Source organism: Nannobrachium achirus (genome assembly GCF_963921795.1).
Source record: "Nannobrachium achirus genome assembly, chromosome: 14".
Taxonomy (NCBI): domain Eukaryota; kingdom Metazoa; phylum Chordata; class Actinopteri; order Myctophiformes; family Myctophidae; genus Nannobrachium; species Nannobrachium achirus.
In genome coordinates, this window is record NC_137821.1 from 35,664,289 (window position 1) to 35,681,386 (window position 17,098).

At 44.1% G+C, this 17,098-nt stretch overlaps 1 protein-coding gene across 1 annotated transcript in view; it reads left to right on the forward strand.

Moving 5' to 3' along the window:
* The window catches only part of LOC308298203 (uncharacterized protein), a 40,303-nt gene that overhangs the window by 15,384 nt on the left and 7,821 nt on the right, over positions 1-17,098 (forward strand). The window contains exons 6-11 of the mRNA XM_080741758.1: positions 460-613; positions 961-2,370; positions 5,107-5,178; positions 6,224-6,449; positions 7,187-7,538; positions 15,661-15,870. Coding sequence (XP_080597884.1) covers positions 460-613; positions 961-2,370; positions 5,107-5,178; positions 6,224-6,449; positions 7,187-7,538; positions 15,661-15,870 — 2,424 coding nt within the window. The remainder of the gene's footprint in view (positions 1-459; positions 614-960; positions 2,371-5,106; positions 5,179-6,223; positions 6,450-7,186; positions 7,539-15,660; positions 15,871-17,098) is intronic.

Sequence of the window (17,098 nt, forward strand, 5' to 3'; positions counted from 1 at the left end):
GCAGATGGCCTGGGCGCCCTGCCCTGTCTGTCTGTAGACTTCTTCAAACGTACTGTAATCGACCACATTTTGTTTATTTATTAGCTCACTGTTTACTCTCTCTGTCTCTCTCTCCATAGATAGATAGATAGATAGATACCTTTATTATCCCACGGGGGAAATTCAGTTGCCCAGAGGCAGCACAGCAGTTAAGGTTACAAGTTACAGAGAAGTAAGAAAAAGAAAAAGAGTACTGTAGTGTACAGTCCAAAGAGCAAGCACAAAAAAGATAAATAAAACATAAAGTGTCGAAAGCTATTGCAAAAAAAAAGAAGAAAAAGAATATATACATAAAGTGACCACGAAACATTCACCGCTCATAAGTGACACGTCACACACACAAAAAAGCTCCATATTTGTCTCACTTTGTATCTCTCTCTCTCTCTCCCTCTCCCTCTCTCTCTCTCCCTCTCTCTCTAGCCTCCTCCGTCCTATGAGGAGGTGATCAGGGAGAAGTCCCAGGAGCAGGTTCTCCTTCCTCCCCCCTCCTCTTCCTCACTGTGCTCCATCTCCAAGACCACCATCGCCACGCAGACGGACACAGGCTCCGCCCCCAAACTCCGCCCTGCCCCCCGTAAGACGCCGCTCTTTAATTATCGCCATCATCATTCATCTGCAATTGCTGTTTTGATCACTGAATAGATTAAAATGTTGAAACTTCGCTTGTTCCCAAAATAGCGATTGATTATTAATCGATTACGTTATTCAGTTATTGATTAGCGATAATGTTTTGTAATCATTTAAATTGATTCGTTTGAGTAACTGTCTATCAAATCAGTTTACAACCTAATATTAATGTGTGTGTGTGTGTGTGTGTGTGTGTGTGTGTGTGTGTGTGTGTGTGTGTGTGTGTGTGTGTGTGTGTGTGTGTGTGTGTGTGTGTGTGTGTGTATGTGTGTCTGTGTCTGTGTGTGTCTGTAGCCAAACCGGTGAAACCCGCCCGTCCGTCCTTCCCCTGCACTCCCGAACCGTCTCACGTTGATGACATCACCGCCTCCACAGGCCAATCAACGCTCGCCTCGCTGTCCGACTCTCTGGGAGCAAGCGCCCACGCTGAGGCTGAACGCACTCTACACACACACTCCTCCATAAACACACACTCCTCAACAGACACACACTCCTCAACACACGCACACCCGTCCACAAACACCTCACCTCTGTCCTCGACCTCCGGCGCTCAGACCGACCAATGGGAGCCCTCCTCTGCTGCTGAGGTGGTTGCCGTGGCGACCCCTCCTCCTGACCCCTCGCCCGCCATCGCGCCGCCGGAGCGGCCGAGGCCACGCCCCCGTTCCAAGCCCTGCCTGCGGCCAATCAGCAGGGAGGTCAAAGTTCAGACGCTGGTGAAACTCCGCGAGGACGGCCTGGCCACGCTCGCCGCCGCCCGCAAGGGAAGAGACCTCACCAAGCAGGAAGAGAGTCAGGGGAAGTACCTGCAGGAGCTGCTGGAGGCGTTCAGCTCGGACGACTGGGGCTTCCCCGATCACCGTAGCGACGGGAGCGGGCACAGCCAATCGGACAGCGAAGAAGAGGAGCAGGAGGACGAGGAGATGGGAACTCTGAAAGCCAGAATCCTGGCCTTCGAGCAGCAGCAACAGTCAGCTGACGTTGGCTGCGGAGACGGTAACCACGGCGATCGTGGAGCTGCTAGCGAGGTTAACGAGGAGGTCGCTGTTCCCAAGAGACCCGAACCCCGGCCCCGCCCGCGTCTCCAGGGGCAACTTCCGTCCAAACCGGCCCCTCCCACTGTCGCCCCCAAACCCAAACCCCCCGGCAAAGGATTATTGGAAGAGGGAGGTTCGCCATCATCAGGGTCAGACTCGGGTGTCACTGAGACCCCAAAAGCGACCGACGCCAGCACTTTAAATCTCGACTCAGCCCCCCAACTCTTGACTGACTCTGCTTGTTCTAGCACCCCAAATCCAGAGCCTGTTTTAGCCCCTGAATCCCCTAAAACCAGTGAAAAACCCTCTGTACTTCCCTCAAAACCACCACCTCCCGGTGAAACCCTTCCCTCCAATGTCCCAGCCCCAGTCCCCGCCCCCAGACCCCCTCCACCCAAAGCCATCCCCTCCCCGAGCGACAACAGCTCCAACCCCTCCATCACACCCAGCCACAGACCCCCACCCAGACCAACTGTAGCCCCCAGGGCCAGTGTCGGCGCAACTAACCGGGAAAAGAGCACTGTGGCTGGGCCTGTCTCTCCGGCTCTGCCCCCTAGAACCTCTGTGGAGGTTGGAGGTGATGCTGGCGACGGAGCAGAGTCGCAGGCTGATGCACAGAGACCAGGTTCAAACGCGGAGACGACGAACACATCCAACATCCAAGCTGGTGAGCATGTATTCGGAATGATTTTGATGTATGATGTAGAGCTATCTGTTTAACTGTAAAGCCGTTATACGATGATGTTGCACACATGGCTGATCTGCATGCTCGCAACACGTCGAGCTTCCACGCGTTGTGAGCGTGTAGATTTTTGAACTTGAGTGACACTGCCATAAGGCTTCATGCTAGTACTAGAGAACAGTTTACACGACAGCTGAAGATGACAAGCTAACCAGTTAGTAATCAACCAGTTAGTTGATCAACTTGTAGTATGAAAAAGGATGCCTATATTCCTGTTACTAGGATATAAATATAAAGAATGTTAAATGCAAACAGACGACACACTTGGATTGAGATCCAAAGTGTCACCGTACCTAACCTGAGAGAGGGCGAGATCATTTAGCGACCTACAACCGGGTCGCAACGTGGTCGGTAGTTTTCAGCGACCGGGTCGCTAAATCAACCGACCGGGCCGGTAAATCACCGACCGGGACGCTAAATCCACAGACCGGGTCGCAAAATCGACTGACCGGGTCGCTAAATCGACCGACCGGGACGCTAAAACCACCGACCGGGACGCTAAAACCACCGACCGGGACGCTAAAACCATCGACCAGGTCGCTAAATCCACCGACCGGGACGCTAAATCCACCGACCGGGTAGGTAAATCCACCGACCGGGGTCGCTTTTCCACCGACCGGGCTACTAACCCTAACCCTAACCCTAAACTTAACCTCAGTAACCATACCTCAGTAACTAACCTGCCGACGCAACCTACCGACCAGGGCGCTAAATCACCGACCGTGCCGCTAAAGCGACCGACCGGGTCGCTAAATCTACCGACCGGGGCGCAAAATCTTCCGACCGGGTCGCTAGATCTACCAACCGGGTCGCTAAATCTACCGGCCTAAAACTGCAGGCCGGTTGGTAGATTTAGCGACCCGGTCGGTCGATTTAGCGGCACGGTTGGTGCTTTACCGGCCCGGTCGGTTGATTTAGCGACCCGGTCGCTGAAAACTACCGACCACGTTGCGACCCGGTTGTAGGTCGCTAAATGATCTCGCTCCTACTGCCTAACCTCCAATTGACGTCCAAAGTGTATTTGGTAACTGTAATTTGATATCATTCAGAACAGAACCTCTCTCAGAACTTTGCCTGGCTCTTCTTGCGCTTCGGAGATGTTCTGACTAGCTAAAGAAACTGGAACAGTGTGATAAAAATAAAATAAACAAAACAATTCACAGGAGGCAGGCAGTAATACCGTATATTTAGTTTTGTTTCCTCATTCTGCACAAGGCTTGATTCTGCCAGCAGTGAAAGCAGCAATAGTTTTCAAGAGACCTCGGCTGACAAGGTTAGGTACTAGTCACGAGCCAACCTCCGGGAGGTATATACTGTATAGCCCAGGGGTCTTCAACGTTTTCAGGCCAGGGACCCCTTTGCTGAGAGAAAGATGAAGCAGCCAGGGACCCCCACAACCTTTTCAGAGATTCCATAATTTCATTGTTTGACAGCACAATCATCAGTGTATTTTGGATTCATAAAAATGTTCAGATATTTAACCACTTGAACCATCAATACTTAACAAACTTGACCTTTCACTCTGTACTTAGTCTGCTCTTTTTCCCCTCTACACCAAACCTTGTAGCAGATCTACAAGCTCACAACGCCTCGCAGCTTGTAGATCAGCTATTTTTGGCTAAAGTTCTCAGAATATGAACACTAGGGTTCAAGTGGTTAATATAAAAAGTAAAATCACTCAAAAAATTTGCCGGACCCCCTGTTGAAGACCTAGCCTATTGGTCCCCTGTAATCCCTCTCTGAGTGACCATGCATGCATAAACACAGCCCGTCGCCAAGAAATGATAAAACCTCAGTCAGTTACAAATTTCCCACAGTGAGTCAGAGGAAAATCCACATACTAAAACCACCAGTTGCGGCAGCGGCTCGGGCGACCGACGGATCAAGCTGCCGTGTTGCTAGGCAGATTCACTGAGCTATACGGGAAGATTACGGAGTGGGCGGGGTCTGGCATTCACTCTCAGTACTGTCTGAGGCAGTATATAACAGTCCCACAACTTTATTTGTTACGGGAAATCTTTAAAAAAAAGTTCTTGTTGTATTGGACTCTCCGTAAAGTGTGAAAGGTGTTTACTCTGGCCTCTTTTATCAGAGTTGCACACGTTCAGTACACTCTCCTATCATTCTACTTGAAATAAACTCTGCTCAACCTCGGTTAAATCAATGTTTGAACAAGGTGTGCGGTTGGTGAAGAGGAGGGCTTGAATCAGCTGAAATACCGTGCTAGAACAAACATTAGGGAGGAAGTTTGACTTCTGTGATAAGATAACTCCAAATGCCTTTAACAGAACCTGTTCATAGCGTTGTTATTGTATTACAGAATAGCAGCAATATAGATTATTGGAACAGAAGAGACTGCTGGTTAAATTAAAAACGAAGTTTTGAGTTTTATGTCGATTGTTTTATTAATACTGTGATGATATCATGGATGTCATAAAATGATGACATGCATTATATATATATATATATATATATATATATATATATATATATATATATATATATATACGTACGTACGTACGTACGTACGTACGTACGTACGTACATACATAGTTTAGGCATTTATACATACATACATACTGTATATACGTATGAGAGACTAGGATGTTGTATTTGTTGTTGTTTCTGTTAAATCAGTGTTTTTTTGTTTGTTTGTTGTAGTGAAAACAGGAAGTGGTCGACCAGTACTTCCTGTCAAACCACCAACACTGACCATGCCACGCAGAGCCAGTGGTGAGAGAGAGAGAGAGAGAGAGAGAGTGTGTGTGTGTGTGTGTGCGTGTGCGTGTGCGTGTAACAGGACAATAGAGGACTTGAGGAGAGATGTGTGTGTGAGTGAAAGGCAGGGTTTATAGGGTTATGCAACCCACCCCATGTGAGAGAAACATGCCATGTTTGTGCAAGAACAACACAAATGGCACTGTTTTGTGTGTGTGCACGAGTGTCACAGACTGTATTTCTACATCATTCATGTAACTGAGCTGTGTGACTATCTTTTGTTTGGGTCAGAAGAGATGCTATTTTGTGTGCGTGTGTGTGCGTGCGTGTGTGCCTGTGTGTGTTTGTGTCACAGAGTGATTTCATGTGTTTTTCTGTGTCTTGGCTGTGCATAATAATTATCCACATAACTCTTGTGGTGTGTGTGGGTGTTTGACATGCTGACACATGAACAAACACACGCATGCACGCTTACACACAGAGCAGTGCACAAATACAGTACATGACGTTCTGTTGTCATTGTGAATAAACAGAACATTTGTTCAACAAAGCAAATTTTTACTTTTTAAGACTGGAGGGAGGAGTGTACATCAACAAAAATAAAATATTATGTCAGACTACTCCCTTTCACTGAATTGAATTTGACACACACATATTACGTCTGACATTTACCCTACACAGCATTTCATCATAGCATCACATACACTTTGATCCAAATGAATCCAAGAGCTTGCTCTCAAAGGTGCTGACACATCTCTTGACAGTCATAGACAGACAAAATAGCATGTTTAGATATCTATTATGCAAGCTGACGTAGATTCTTTGACGTAAGCTGAACAGAGATTTGCCAAAGCCTTTGAACTTGCCCACATTGGCAAGTGTTATATCCAGTGTTGTAATTACCCCCCGAAAATGGCACCTCTACAAGCTCACAACGTGTCGTGATGATGCGATGCATCGTGAGCTTGCAGGTTGGCTGTTTTCGCGCTAGGAGTTAAGTGTTTTAAATACCATTTTAAAATTGCGTCTTAATACATGTGAAATGTTCCTACGCCCACAGCTCCATCACTGGCCCCCAAGCCGTTTGGACCCCCACCAGACCCTGTTGCACCCAAAACCCCACCCACCACCCAAACTGGACCCCCCAAACCCACAACGGGACCCACGAAACCACCCGCCCCCACGTCTAGCCCGGTGCCCTCCAAACCCCCCGCGCCCACTGTGGCCCAGAGGAAGACTCCTGCTGTGGCCCAGACCAAGGCTGCAGAATCTTCTCCCCCTGCACGGTGAGCTGGGACAGACTGTTTATGTACCATAAATCAGGGGTCTTCAACGTTTTCAGGCCAAGAGAGATGAATCAGGGACCCCCACAACCTGTTCATAGATTCCATATAGTTTCATTGTTTGACAGCACAATCATAAGTGTATTTTGGATTCATGTCAATTTGTGTTATCAGATACATAACCACTTGAACAGTCAATACTTAATAAACTTGACCTTTCCCTCTTAGTCTGCTCTTTTTCCCCTCTACACCAAAGCTCCCTGTCCCTCCATCTGTCTGTCGCTGGGCTTGCAAATTGCAGCCTGTTTTCCTTTCAGCGCCCATGTTAAAATCAGTCGGGCTGTTCCCACCGCCTGCGTAGACCCACAGCTGGGTCTTTTGCATGCAGTGTGAACCCAACATCTGCTTTTATGTCATTTGTCATTTCATCTCCCTGTCTCTTTCTCCCACACCCTTTCTCTGGCTCTGTCAAATCAACTGAATGCCAATAGCACAACAGTTCCAGACCGTCTTTTTGAGTTTGAAGCATTCTGCCCCATTTCTTACTTGTTATCTGACTGTTAACACATTTTTGCCCTATTTGTGGAGATAAGTGACCTACGGTCGCTTATCTCCCGATTAGGGAGCCTTACTGGTTATCTGACTGTTTTCCTTGTTTCATTCCTTCTCCATTCTTTAGCCTCTTCTTGAAGCTGTAAGATCTTCTTGAATCTCTCTATTTCTCTCTTCTCCCATCCCAGGCCAGCGGGGGCTAAGTTCCTCCCCCTTCGCCCTCCACCAATCAAAAACATTCCCGGCAGGCCGCCCCCTCCCACCGTCACCTCCACTTCCTCATCTACAACCAATCCGGTCCCTCCCTCCAAATCAAGCTCCACCCCTCCTCCTTCGCCGGCCGAACAGCCTCCTCCTCCCATCAAGGAGAGCCCCGCCCCTTCTCCCACGCCGTCCAACCAGACACCTCCGCCCTCCAAGGATAGACCTGACTCTTCTCCCACACCGTCCAATCAGACGCAGGGTCAAAAGACTCTGAAAAGAGGCCCCCCTCTGCCACCCAGGCCCAAACCTGGACACGCCCTTTTTAGTAGCTATGGGGTATGTATGAACGCACACACACCATACATAATACACACAAATGAGAAGTCGTATCCAAAAAATAAACATCTACAAGTGTGTGTGTGTGTGTGTGTGTGCGCGCGCCTGCGTGTGTGTGTGTTTGAATGGGTATGAATCTTTTCTATGCATGTATTATTGTATTATTGTGGAAACCTGGTATCTCCATGTTTGTGATAATAGCAGTTATACAAGCTCACAAGTGCGTTGCAAGCTTGTAGATTTGCAATGTTCACTGTATAAAAGATCCATATAAGGCTAATGAGCCTTATATTCCTTAATAGTTATTATAATTGTTATTGTTATTATTATATGTAATTATTATAATTGCCCTTTTTTTATATATTCAAAACAAATTCAAATCATGTCCATGTGTTCCAGCGCTATGGAATGTACGGAATGCATGTACTAATAAAAACATGTTTAAAATACTGTGTTGATGCTCATATTAACCGTGGGAAGTTAGTAGTTAGAAGTTAGTTTATATTAGCACATGCATTCCAAACATTCCAAGGGCTAGGCCACACATGGTCATGGATACATTACATCATCAGTTTGAAACAGGCATTTTCCCCCTTGAGTAGAAGAACTATTTCTAAAATAAATAAAACTGTTTTAAATTTTAGTTATAGAGGGCAATTATAATGTATTAAGGCATGTAAGACTTATTAGCCAGGGGGGCGCTGTTGAGCCAGCATGCTGTAAGGACGCGTTTGGAAAAGCTCTCACCAGACCTCTGTTAAAAAGTATTATTTTGAGGTGCATTGTTTCTTTTATCGGTGCAAAAACAACATCTAACGTTACCTAAAACTACCTGAAGGCAATTTTGAGCCTTAAACTGGGACACTCATGGCCAACAAACTGAATCTCCGCAAATATAGCTTCGTGGATGCACCTCCCACTGCACTCCGCGAAGCAGAGTACATCCGAGAGCCGTGAATGCGAGCCCGTGCCTGGGGGTGAGTTGACAATGGACACCGCGGCTGCTACGCTAAAGGCAGAGATCCTATCGGAGATTAGAGCGGACATTTCCTCTCTACTGAAAGAAGAAATACACAGGGCCTTTGCTGACGAATTCGGCTCTCTTAGAAAAGAGTTACAGGATGTTAAATCCGAAATTGTGAATAATACAGCGGCTGTTCGCTCCGAGTTGGACACCGTGAAGGCATCCGTTGGAGAGGTGGAGCAAGGCCTGTCGGAATGGTCGGATACAGTAGCTCAACTTCAAAACGACATCAGGAATTGTAAAGCGGAGCTGGAAGAACTACAGGAGCAACACAACGACATGCAATCGAGAATGAGACGCTCCAACATACGCATAACAGGGCATGGCAGCTCGTGTTCTCCAGCAGCCGTTTCTGAATTTCTCAAGACCGTCATAAACGACAAGAAGGATTTCCTGGTCGACCGTTCGCATTGGGGCTCGGCCCCAAGCAGAGATGGAAGGCCGCGAATAATTGTAGCCAAACTACACTATGACCAGGACTGCGTTGAGGCGTTACGTAAGGCACGAGAACATGGCCCATACGATTACAAGGGTAATCGGGTGAGTATTTTCCCGGACCGGACAAAGAGGGACGCCAAGCACTGCGCAAGTTTCAATTCTGTAAGGCTACTCCTGAAGGACCGAGCTGACGTTCGCTACGGCTATGTTTTCCCCGGCCGCTTCCTCATTACACCCAGCGGAGGGACCACCAACGAATTCAAGACGCCTGAGACAGCGATGGCCTACGTGAAAAACAACATCACCGCGACTGCGAGGAGCGGCGCCGTAGTGGCGGAGGGCAGCCCCACAGCAGCGGAGGGTACTGACGACCAATGATGCGGTTCACTATATCCTTTTTTTTCCATCCTCCATGAATACACCATAATCATTTTTGATTTCAGGTAAAGGACACTTTTCTCTCTCTTTCTCCTCGGACTGATAGTAAACTGTTAACCTCCCCGATCATTCATTTACTGACAGTAAAGGCATACATTTTTTTTTCTCTTTCCTCATAATATGGACACTACTGTTGGAACCAGTGTGAAATAATGCCTTCTTCCCAAACTGAACATCGATATGCTTATGTTTGCCTTATATACTATTTGTCTACTTGCCTTATTGGCTTAACATTTTTTTTCTCTTTTCTTTTAAACTACTTATGGTGATGTATAGGCAATTTAGTTATTTCATTTCTTGTTCATTTCTGCATTTATTTTGTTACTTTTTTGATGGGTGATTAGTTAACAATAATTTCAATACAGTTTAGCTAGACTGTTAATGTCTGGGAAAGATTGGGGGATTGAATGTGCCCGTTCCTGTTAAATGTGTATCTTTTTTTTTTTATGGTCAGTTTTTTTTTCACTACCATCTCTTAAGTTTTAATTTATTAATATGCAGCAAGGATTGAAGGATTTATTTGATTTCTCTAACTGGTTTAAGGCCTAGTTGTGCCTAATATATATATTTTTTTTTGTTTGTTCCAGTGTAAGGTTGTACGCAATAGTTCAGGTAAAGGGCAGTATTTAATTTGTCTAGCATATCTCCCCTCCCATTTTTTTTCTCTCTTCTTCATCTAAAAAAAGGGGCAGTGTGTGTATTTGTGGATGTGTGTGTGCGTGCGTGCGTGCGTGTGTGGGAGTAAATGTGTATATTATGTATATAGACCTTACTGCCCTGTGCTGTTATTCCCTTTTCCTCCCAAGGAGGCACTTACTACTTGTCCAGCTAGAGGGCAGCATTTGTCAAGAATGAATACATATATATATATATTTTTTTTTAAATTAAGGCTGTGTGTGTGTGTGTGTGTGTGTGTGTGTGTGTGTGTGTGTGTGTGTGTGTGTGTGTGTGTGTGTGTGTGTGTGTGTGTGTGTGTGTGTGTGTGTGTGTGTGTGTGTGTGTGTGTGTGTGTGTGTGGGCACATTACCTTTTCTTTTAAATGTTTTATTTGTATTATTTAACTTTGATTGCTCTACCATTAGAGTCATTTATTCCCTCTTCCCCTAAATGGATGAAACTATCTATTTGGGTTCATATGCTAGGTTTAAAAAATATATTTGTTATCATTATCATTATTATTATTTCATTCTTATTTTTACTTCTCTTTTATCTGCACTTGGACAGTCCTTATTTGTTTCACCGATCATGTAGTATACGGAGTGTACATATGTACATTCTGTATATATATATAGTTTTTCACTTGAGTAGAGGTCTGGTGCGGTCTGGCTTCCTGGACAACCCATCGACCCTCACTACCAACACCATGTGTTGGCCTTTTTGCAAGGGATATAGCAGTCACCATGTCTTTTCAGGTGACAAGTGCTGGGGTTTTTATAGACCTGTACAGATTCGCATTTCATTATATGTTTGTATATTTCTGTGTTTTTATGTTCCTTATGTGGTTATTCGCACTATGCCAGGTTGCATCAATGTCATACTATGCTATCTTTCATTGTTACTTTCCAATATGTATTTATATCTCCATTATATTTCTTACAAATTACACTATATTACTAAAACTCTATGGGAGATGTAAATAGACCAAAGGGTACTACCGGTTGCCAGGTTAATTTTGTAAGCTGGAATGTTAAAGCTTTGAACAATGTTGTGAAACGAAAAAAGGTGCTCACTCATCTTAAACATCTGAATATTGATATTGCCTTCCTTCAGGAAACCCATCTCCGTACCATTGACCAATCCAGGCTGAAGGGAGGGTGGATAGGACAAGCGTACCATTCCAATTTTGACTCCAAGGCGAGGGGGGTAGCTATTCTAATTAATAAGAACACTCCATTTGTGATGTCAAGCGTTGAATCTGACTCTAAGGGGCGATATGTTATTGTAGTGGGTAAATTGTACGATTTTTCGATAATTTTGGCTGCTATTTATGCTCCAAACTTCGATGACGAAGCATTTTTTGTTAATTTCTTTTCCCGACTCCCAAATTTGGATACACACTACCTCATCATAGGTGCAGATGCGAACTGTGTCTTATCTCAAACCTTAGATCGCAGCTCCCCTAAGACTACGACACTGTCAAAATCGGCCCAATCAATTAAACTCTTTCTCAATACATACGGTATGTCAGATGTGTGGCGATTCCGTAACCCTACCTCTAGAACATACTCCTTTTATAGCCCAGTACATGGGACACTCAGCAGAATTGACTATCTGTTTATTGATAGGGAGCTTCTTTCTATGGTGAGTGAGTGCGAGTATCAGGCTAGAGTTATTTCAGATCATAGTCCCTTAACAATGAAACTGTGTATTCCCGGTGGTGTTCCTAATTATCGCCAATGGAGGCTTAACACCCTCCTCCTCTCCGAGGAATCCTTTGTCAATCAAATTAAATCAGAAATTGTTAATTTTCTCAATCATAACCAAACTCCAGGAATGTCCCCCTCGACTATATGGGAGTCGATGAAGGCATACCTACGGGGACAGATTATATCGTACACAGCTATGCGCAGGAGAGCAGATAGGGAACGGCTTAAATACTTGGCTGATAGTATCTTGAAGTTAGACACACAATATAGCCAGTTTCCCTCAGATGAGGTGCTTAAACAACGCCTGACACTTAAAATGGAATTTGACCTCCTTTCTACTCATAAAGTGGAGAATCTTATTTTGAAATCTAGACATATGTATTTTGAACATGGGGAAAAGGCAGGAAAAATCCTAGCACACCAACTTCGTCAGAAGGCTGCTAATCAGTATATATCTGAAATAAGGGATGAACAAGGAACAATACACACTGACCAGACTGAAATTAACTCATGCTTCCGCGATTTTTACTCCTCTCTTTACACCTCTGAGCCACCAGACGAAGAATCTGCGTTAGATAATTTTTTTCAGGATCTTGAAATCCCAAAAGTAAACCCTGGAGCTGCCGCAAGGCTAGAGCACGACATTTCGATTGACGAGATCATTGATTCAATTGGGAGTATGCAAAGCAGTAAGGCTCCAGGGCCTGACGGATTCCCGTCCGAGTTCTTCAAAACGTTCTCTGAACAACTAGCTCCACTGCTCCTATCTGTTTTTCAGGAATCACTATCCGCCCAATCCCTTCCTCCAACTATGCGGGAAGCAACGATTTCACTAATTTTAAAGAAAGACAAAGATCCGTCTCAGTGTGGCTCGTATAGACCGATCTCACTACTGAACACTGATGCTAAAATCCTCGCAAAATGTCTAGCTTTCCGCCTTGAGGATTGTCTCCCGTCGATTATTTCAAGTCAGCAAACTGGCTTTATTAAGAACAGATATTCCTTTTTCAATATTAGACGCCTTTTTAATATTCTCTATAGCCCCCCCTCACCCGACATTCCAGAGGTTATACTGTCGCTTGATTCCCAGAAAGCGTTCGATAGGATTCAATGGGACTATCTCTTCTATACCCTTGAAAAGTTCGGGTTTGGCCCTAAATTTATCTCCTACATTAAAACTCTATACTCCTCCCCTGTGGCGGCTGTGCGCACAAACAACAATATGTTGACCTCTTTCAGACTACATCGTGGGACACGCCAAGGTTGCCCTATTTCACCCCTACTATTCGCCGTCGCCGCAGAACCCCTAGCGATAGCCCTAAGACAGGATAATGGTATTAAGGGTATTGATCGTGGAGGGCGGGAACATAAACTGTCCTTTTATGCGGACGACCTATTGTTATACATATCGGACCCTCTGCTCAGCATTCCCAATGTGTTGGAACTATTAGATAGATTTGGTAATATATCCGGCTATAAAACTAATCTTGATAAAAGTGAATTGATGCCGGTTAATGTAGCTGCACAAAATCTCCCCTTTGAATCAGTTCCCTTTAAAGTCAGCACAGAAAAGTTCAAATATTTAGGCGTATGGATAACACGTAATCATAAAGATCTTTATAAGGCCAATTTTCTGCCTCTGATGAATAATCTGAAAGAGGACATCAAAAGATGGGATCAGTTGCCCCTTTCCCTGGGCGGAAGGATTAATACAATAAAGATGAGTGTGCTACCTAAGTTCCTATACTTGTTTCAAAGCATTCCAATTTTTTTAACTAAGTTTTTTTTCAAAACTTTGGACTCTCTTATCTCTGCCTTCATCTGGAACAATAAAAGTCCACGTATTCGAAAAGCTATACTTGAAAAACCTCGCCCACAGGGTGGCATGGCACTCCCAAATTGTATCTTTTATTATTGGTCAGCCAACATTAGGGCACTAATGTACTGGATGAAGGCTGTAGACGGGCTTGATGTCCCGGAGTGGTTGACTTTGGAGGGTTCATTTTGTGCTCCCACTTCTCTGCCAGCACTATTATGCTCCAAACTCCCACCTCAAAAGCCTACTTCATTTTACAGTAATAACCCCATTGTTATACAGTCAGTAAAAATATGGAACCAGTTTAGACGGTCATTTGCATTGAACGACTTGTGTCTCTATGCTCCAATTGTCAGAAACCATATGTTTATCCCTTCAATGTTAGACGGAGCATTTGATGGCTGGCGTAGGGGTGGGATTTCATCTCTACATGATCTCTATGTGGATAATGTGTTTGCATCCTTTGAACAACTGGTGAGCAAATACGGTATTCCTAGGTCACATTTTTATAGATATCTTCAAGTTCGGGACTTTGTTAAATCACAGCTCCCAGGGTTCCCTCAGAGGCCCTCTGCGTCCTTGTTGGACACTATCTTTAGCCAAGGAGCTGACCTCAGGCGGATCATAGGGAGAATATACGAATTTCTTAATCTGCATGACTCAGCATCTCTAGATAATCTCAAGATTAAGTGGGAGGAAGATTTAGGAGAAGAAATCCCAGAGGAAAATTGGCAAAAAATTATACGTAGGATTCATTCTTCATCCATCTGTCAGCGTCACGCTGTCATACAATTTAAAGTTGTCCATAGACTCCATTGGTGCAAAGCTAGATTGTCCAAATTTAAACCCAATATCGATCCACTATGTGATAGATGTAAGCAGGCTCCTGCAGATCTACTCCATATGTTTTGGACTTGTCCAACACTGTACGACTTTTGGAAGTCTGTGATTGATACATTATCTCAAGTTATTGGACAACCACTTGACTATTCTCCCTATATTGCAATATTTGGTACTATGCCACCGGAGGTGTCAATAAATAATGTCAAGGGTAACGTCTTGGCCTTCTGTACATTGTTGGCCAGAAGGCTGATACTTTTTAAATGGAAAGACCCGCTTCCTCCCACTTACTCACATTGGATAAGAGAAGTTATGCAGTTCATTAAGTTAGAGAGAATTAGATATTCCCTTCGGGGATCAATTGAAAAATTTGACATAGCCTGGCAACCTTTCATGTCATTCATAGAGAGCATGAAGGCAGAAATTGTAACCGCAACATAGTGCAATTATATCTATTTTAGTTTAGTTTTTTTTACTTTTCTTTTTTTTTTTTCTTTTCCTTGTCTTTGTCATGTGTTTTTCTTTTCTTGTTACAGGTCTGTGGGGTGGGTGGGTGGGGATTTGTATTTGTATTTTCATGTTTGTTTGCATAAAGAAAAAATTATAATAAAAAGACCTTGATCAAAAAAAGACTTATTAGCCAGAGGTTCCTCCGAGTTGTCCCATCAGGCCGTCACACCCGAGTTTCCCGAGTTTTGGGCCGTTTTTGCAAAATCTACTTAGCATGGTTGCGATCGCAAAATTGCATGTTTGACCCCCATACCAACCCCATCTTTCAAACATGGCAGACATGTTTGTTTACATTTAAAAAAAAAAGATAATGGCTGCTATCTCATGAATGCCTGAACGGATTTCCAAGCAGACTTTTTTGTTTGAAAGCTGTGAACAGCGTGCGTAGTGCATGATCTATGCATGGGCGTGCATGATCCGTGCATGAATTAAATGGAAGTCTATGGAGACTTGGGGCATCCTGAAACTTTGGCAGCCATTTTTAAAATGCAGCGAATGAGTTAACAAGAGATGGAGACTAAACTACACTGGATGCATTGGAACACAGGTTATTTATTTCCATTTCCTTAAAAGTAATGCTTTCCGACATACAAGGTTTCCAGTCTTTCCACTGACAGTGAAGATATACTGTATATACTGTATGTGTGTGTGTGTATGAATAATTGATCATTCCTCTTTCGGAATCCTCAGAAACAGGAAGTCCTGGTGGTACTGGACGATCCAAGCCCCGCCCCGTCGGAGCCTATCTTGAGTGAGGGGAGCAGTCCGAACACGGGCACCCCTCTCATTGACCAATCACAGTGTCTCCTAGACCTGGAAATCCAACCAGATCCGCCACTTCCAGAGCAGAAGGACCAATCGAAAATGGCCCCTGAGAGCCTCAGCCTATTGGAGTCTCAGGTATCCTGTCATGTCGTCATGAAATTAGAGTAATATAGCATCTGTAATTTATATGCCATAATAATATACTCTGTAATTGGCCTACTCTGTAAGTACTGTATCTGTAATACAGTAGCCTATGTACCCTAATGCATTGTTTCCCAAACAGTGGGTCTGGACCCATGTTTGGGTTACAGACCCATTCTTATGTAAGTAACCCATCGGGAAGGAGCCTATCTCCTGATTCTGTAGCGTGAGGCAGCTTGATGTACATTATTATAATGATTTTCAAAAGATTTAAAAAAAAAAAAGAAGAAGAAAAAAAATACTAATTTCAGTCTGAGAACGCAGATGTGCACTCTTCTTCGCCAATCGCCACCTTTTGTGTACTGCGTTTTCAGATTGTTTTGCGAAAAGTTGTCAAAACAGGATTTAAATGGTTGAATCAGAATCAGAATGTATTGTCATTGTAGTACCATTATAACTAAATTAAAAGCGAACCTTTATAGTGTTGCATAAGCACGTTCTGTGCTCAACAACATTCAATAACAACATAATTACTTGAATGTATAAATTAGTAGCAGTGCTAATAATAATAAATATACTCTGTCATTGGAGGGGGGAGGGAGGGGGGGGGGGGTAATGTCTCTGGGGAAGAATCCATGTTTGAGTCTGTCTGTTCTTGCTTTGATGTACCTGTAGCGCCTCCCAGAGGGCAACAGGTGGAACAGAATATCAGAATATCATTTTATCACACTGTTTCTACTATAGACATCCATAAGACTATGTGCAATCAAATCTGTGATAAGACATTGGAAAATTGGTAGAAAACATCCCTATTCCACCAAGTGTCAATGTGGGGTGATGGATGAGTGCATGCGACTGCTGGAGACTAAACTAAATAAGTCGCTGAGAGGCGATGAGATGGGCCATTGTTTATTGTCTGTTTTTATTAAAGAAACATAAACAATTTAGTTAAAGAGTGCTCAAACTGATGACAACCTAATCACATCGATCAAAACAATAAAGCAAATGATTAACCCATTCAGAACGGGTACACATTATTGTGTATCATTATTTTATGCTTTAACTATTGAAAAATAGCAGATATACAAGCTCACAGCGCAGCACCGAGTGCCGCGCTGCGAGCTTGTAGATCTGCTATTTTTTTTAAATCGTGAAAATTAGATTTTTGACCCGATTCTATAAGTGTCTTTTGAATCCTTCTACGTTTTTTTTGAAAAACCAC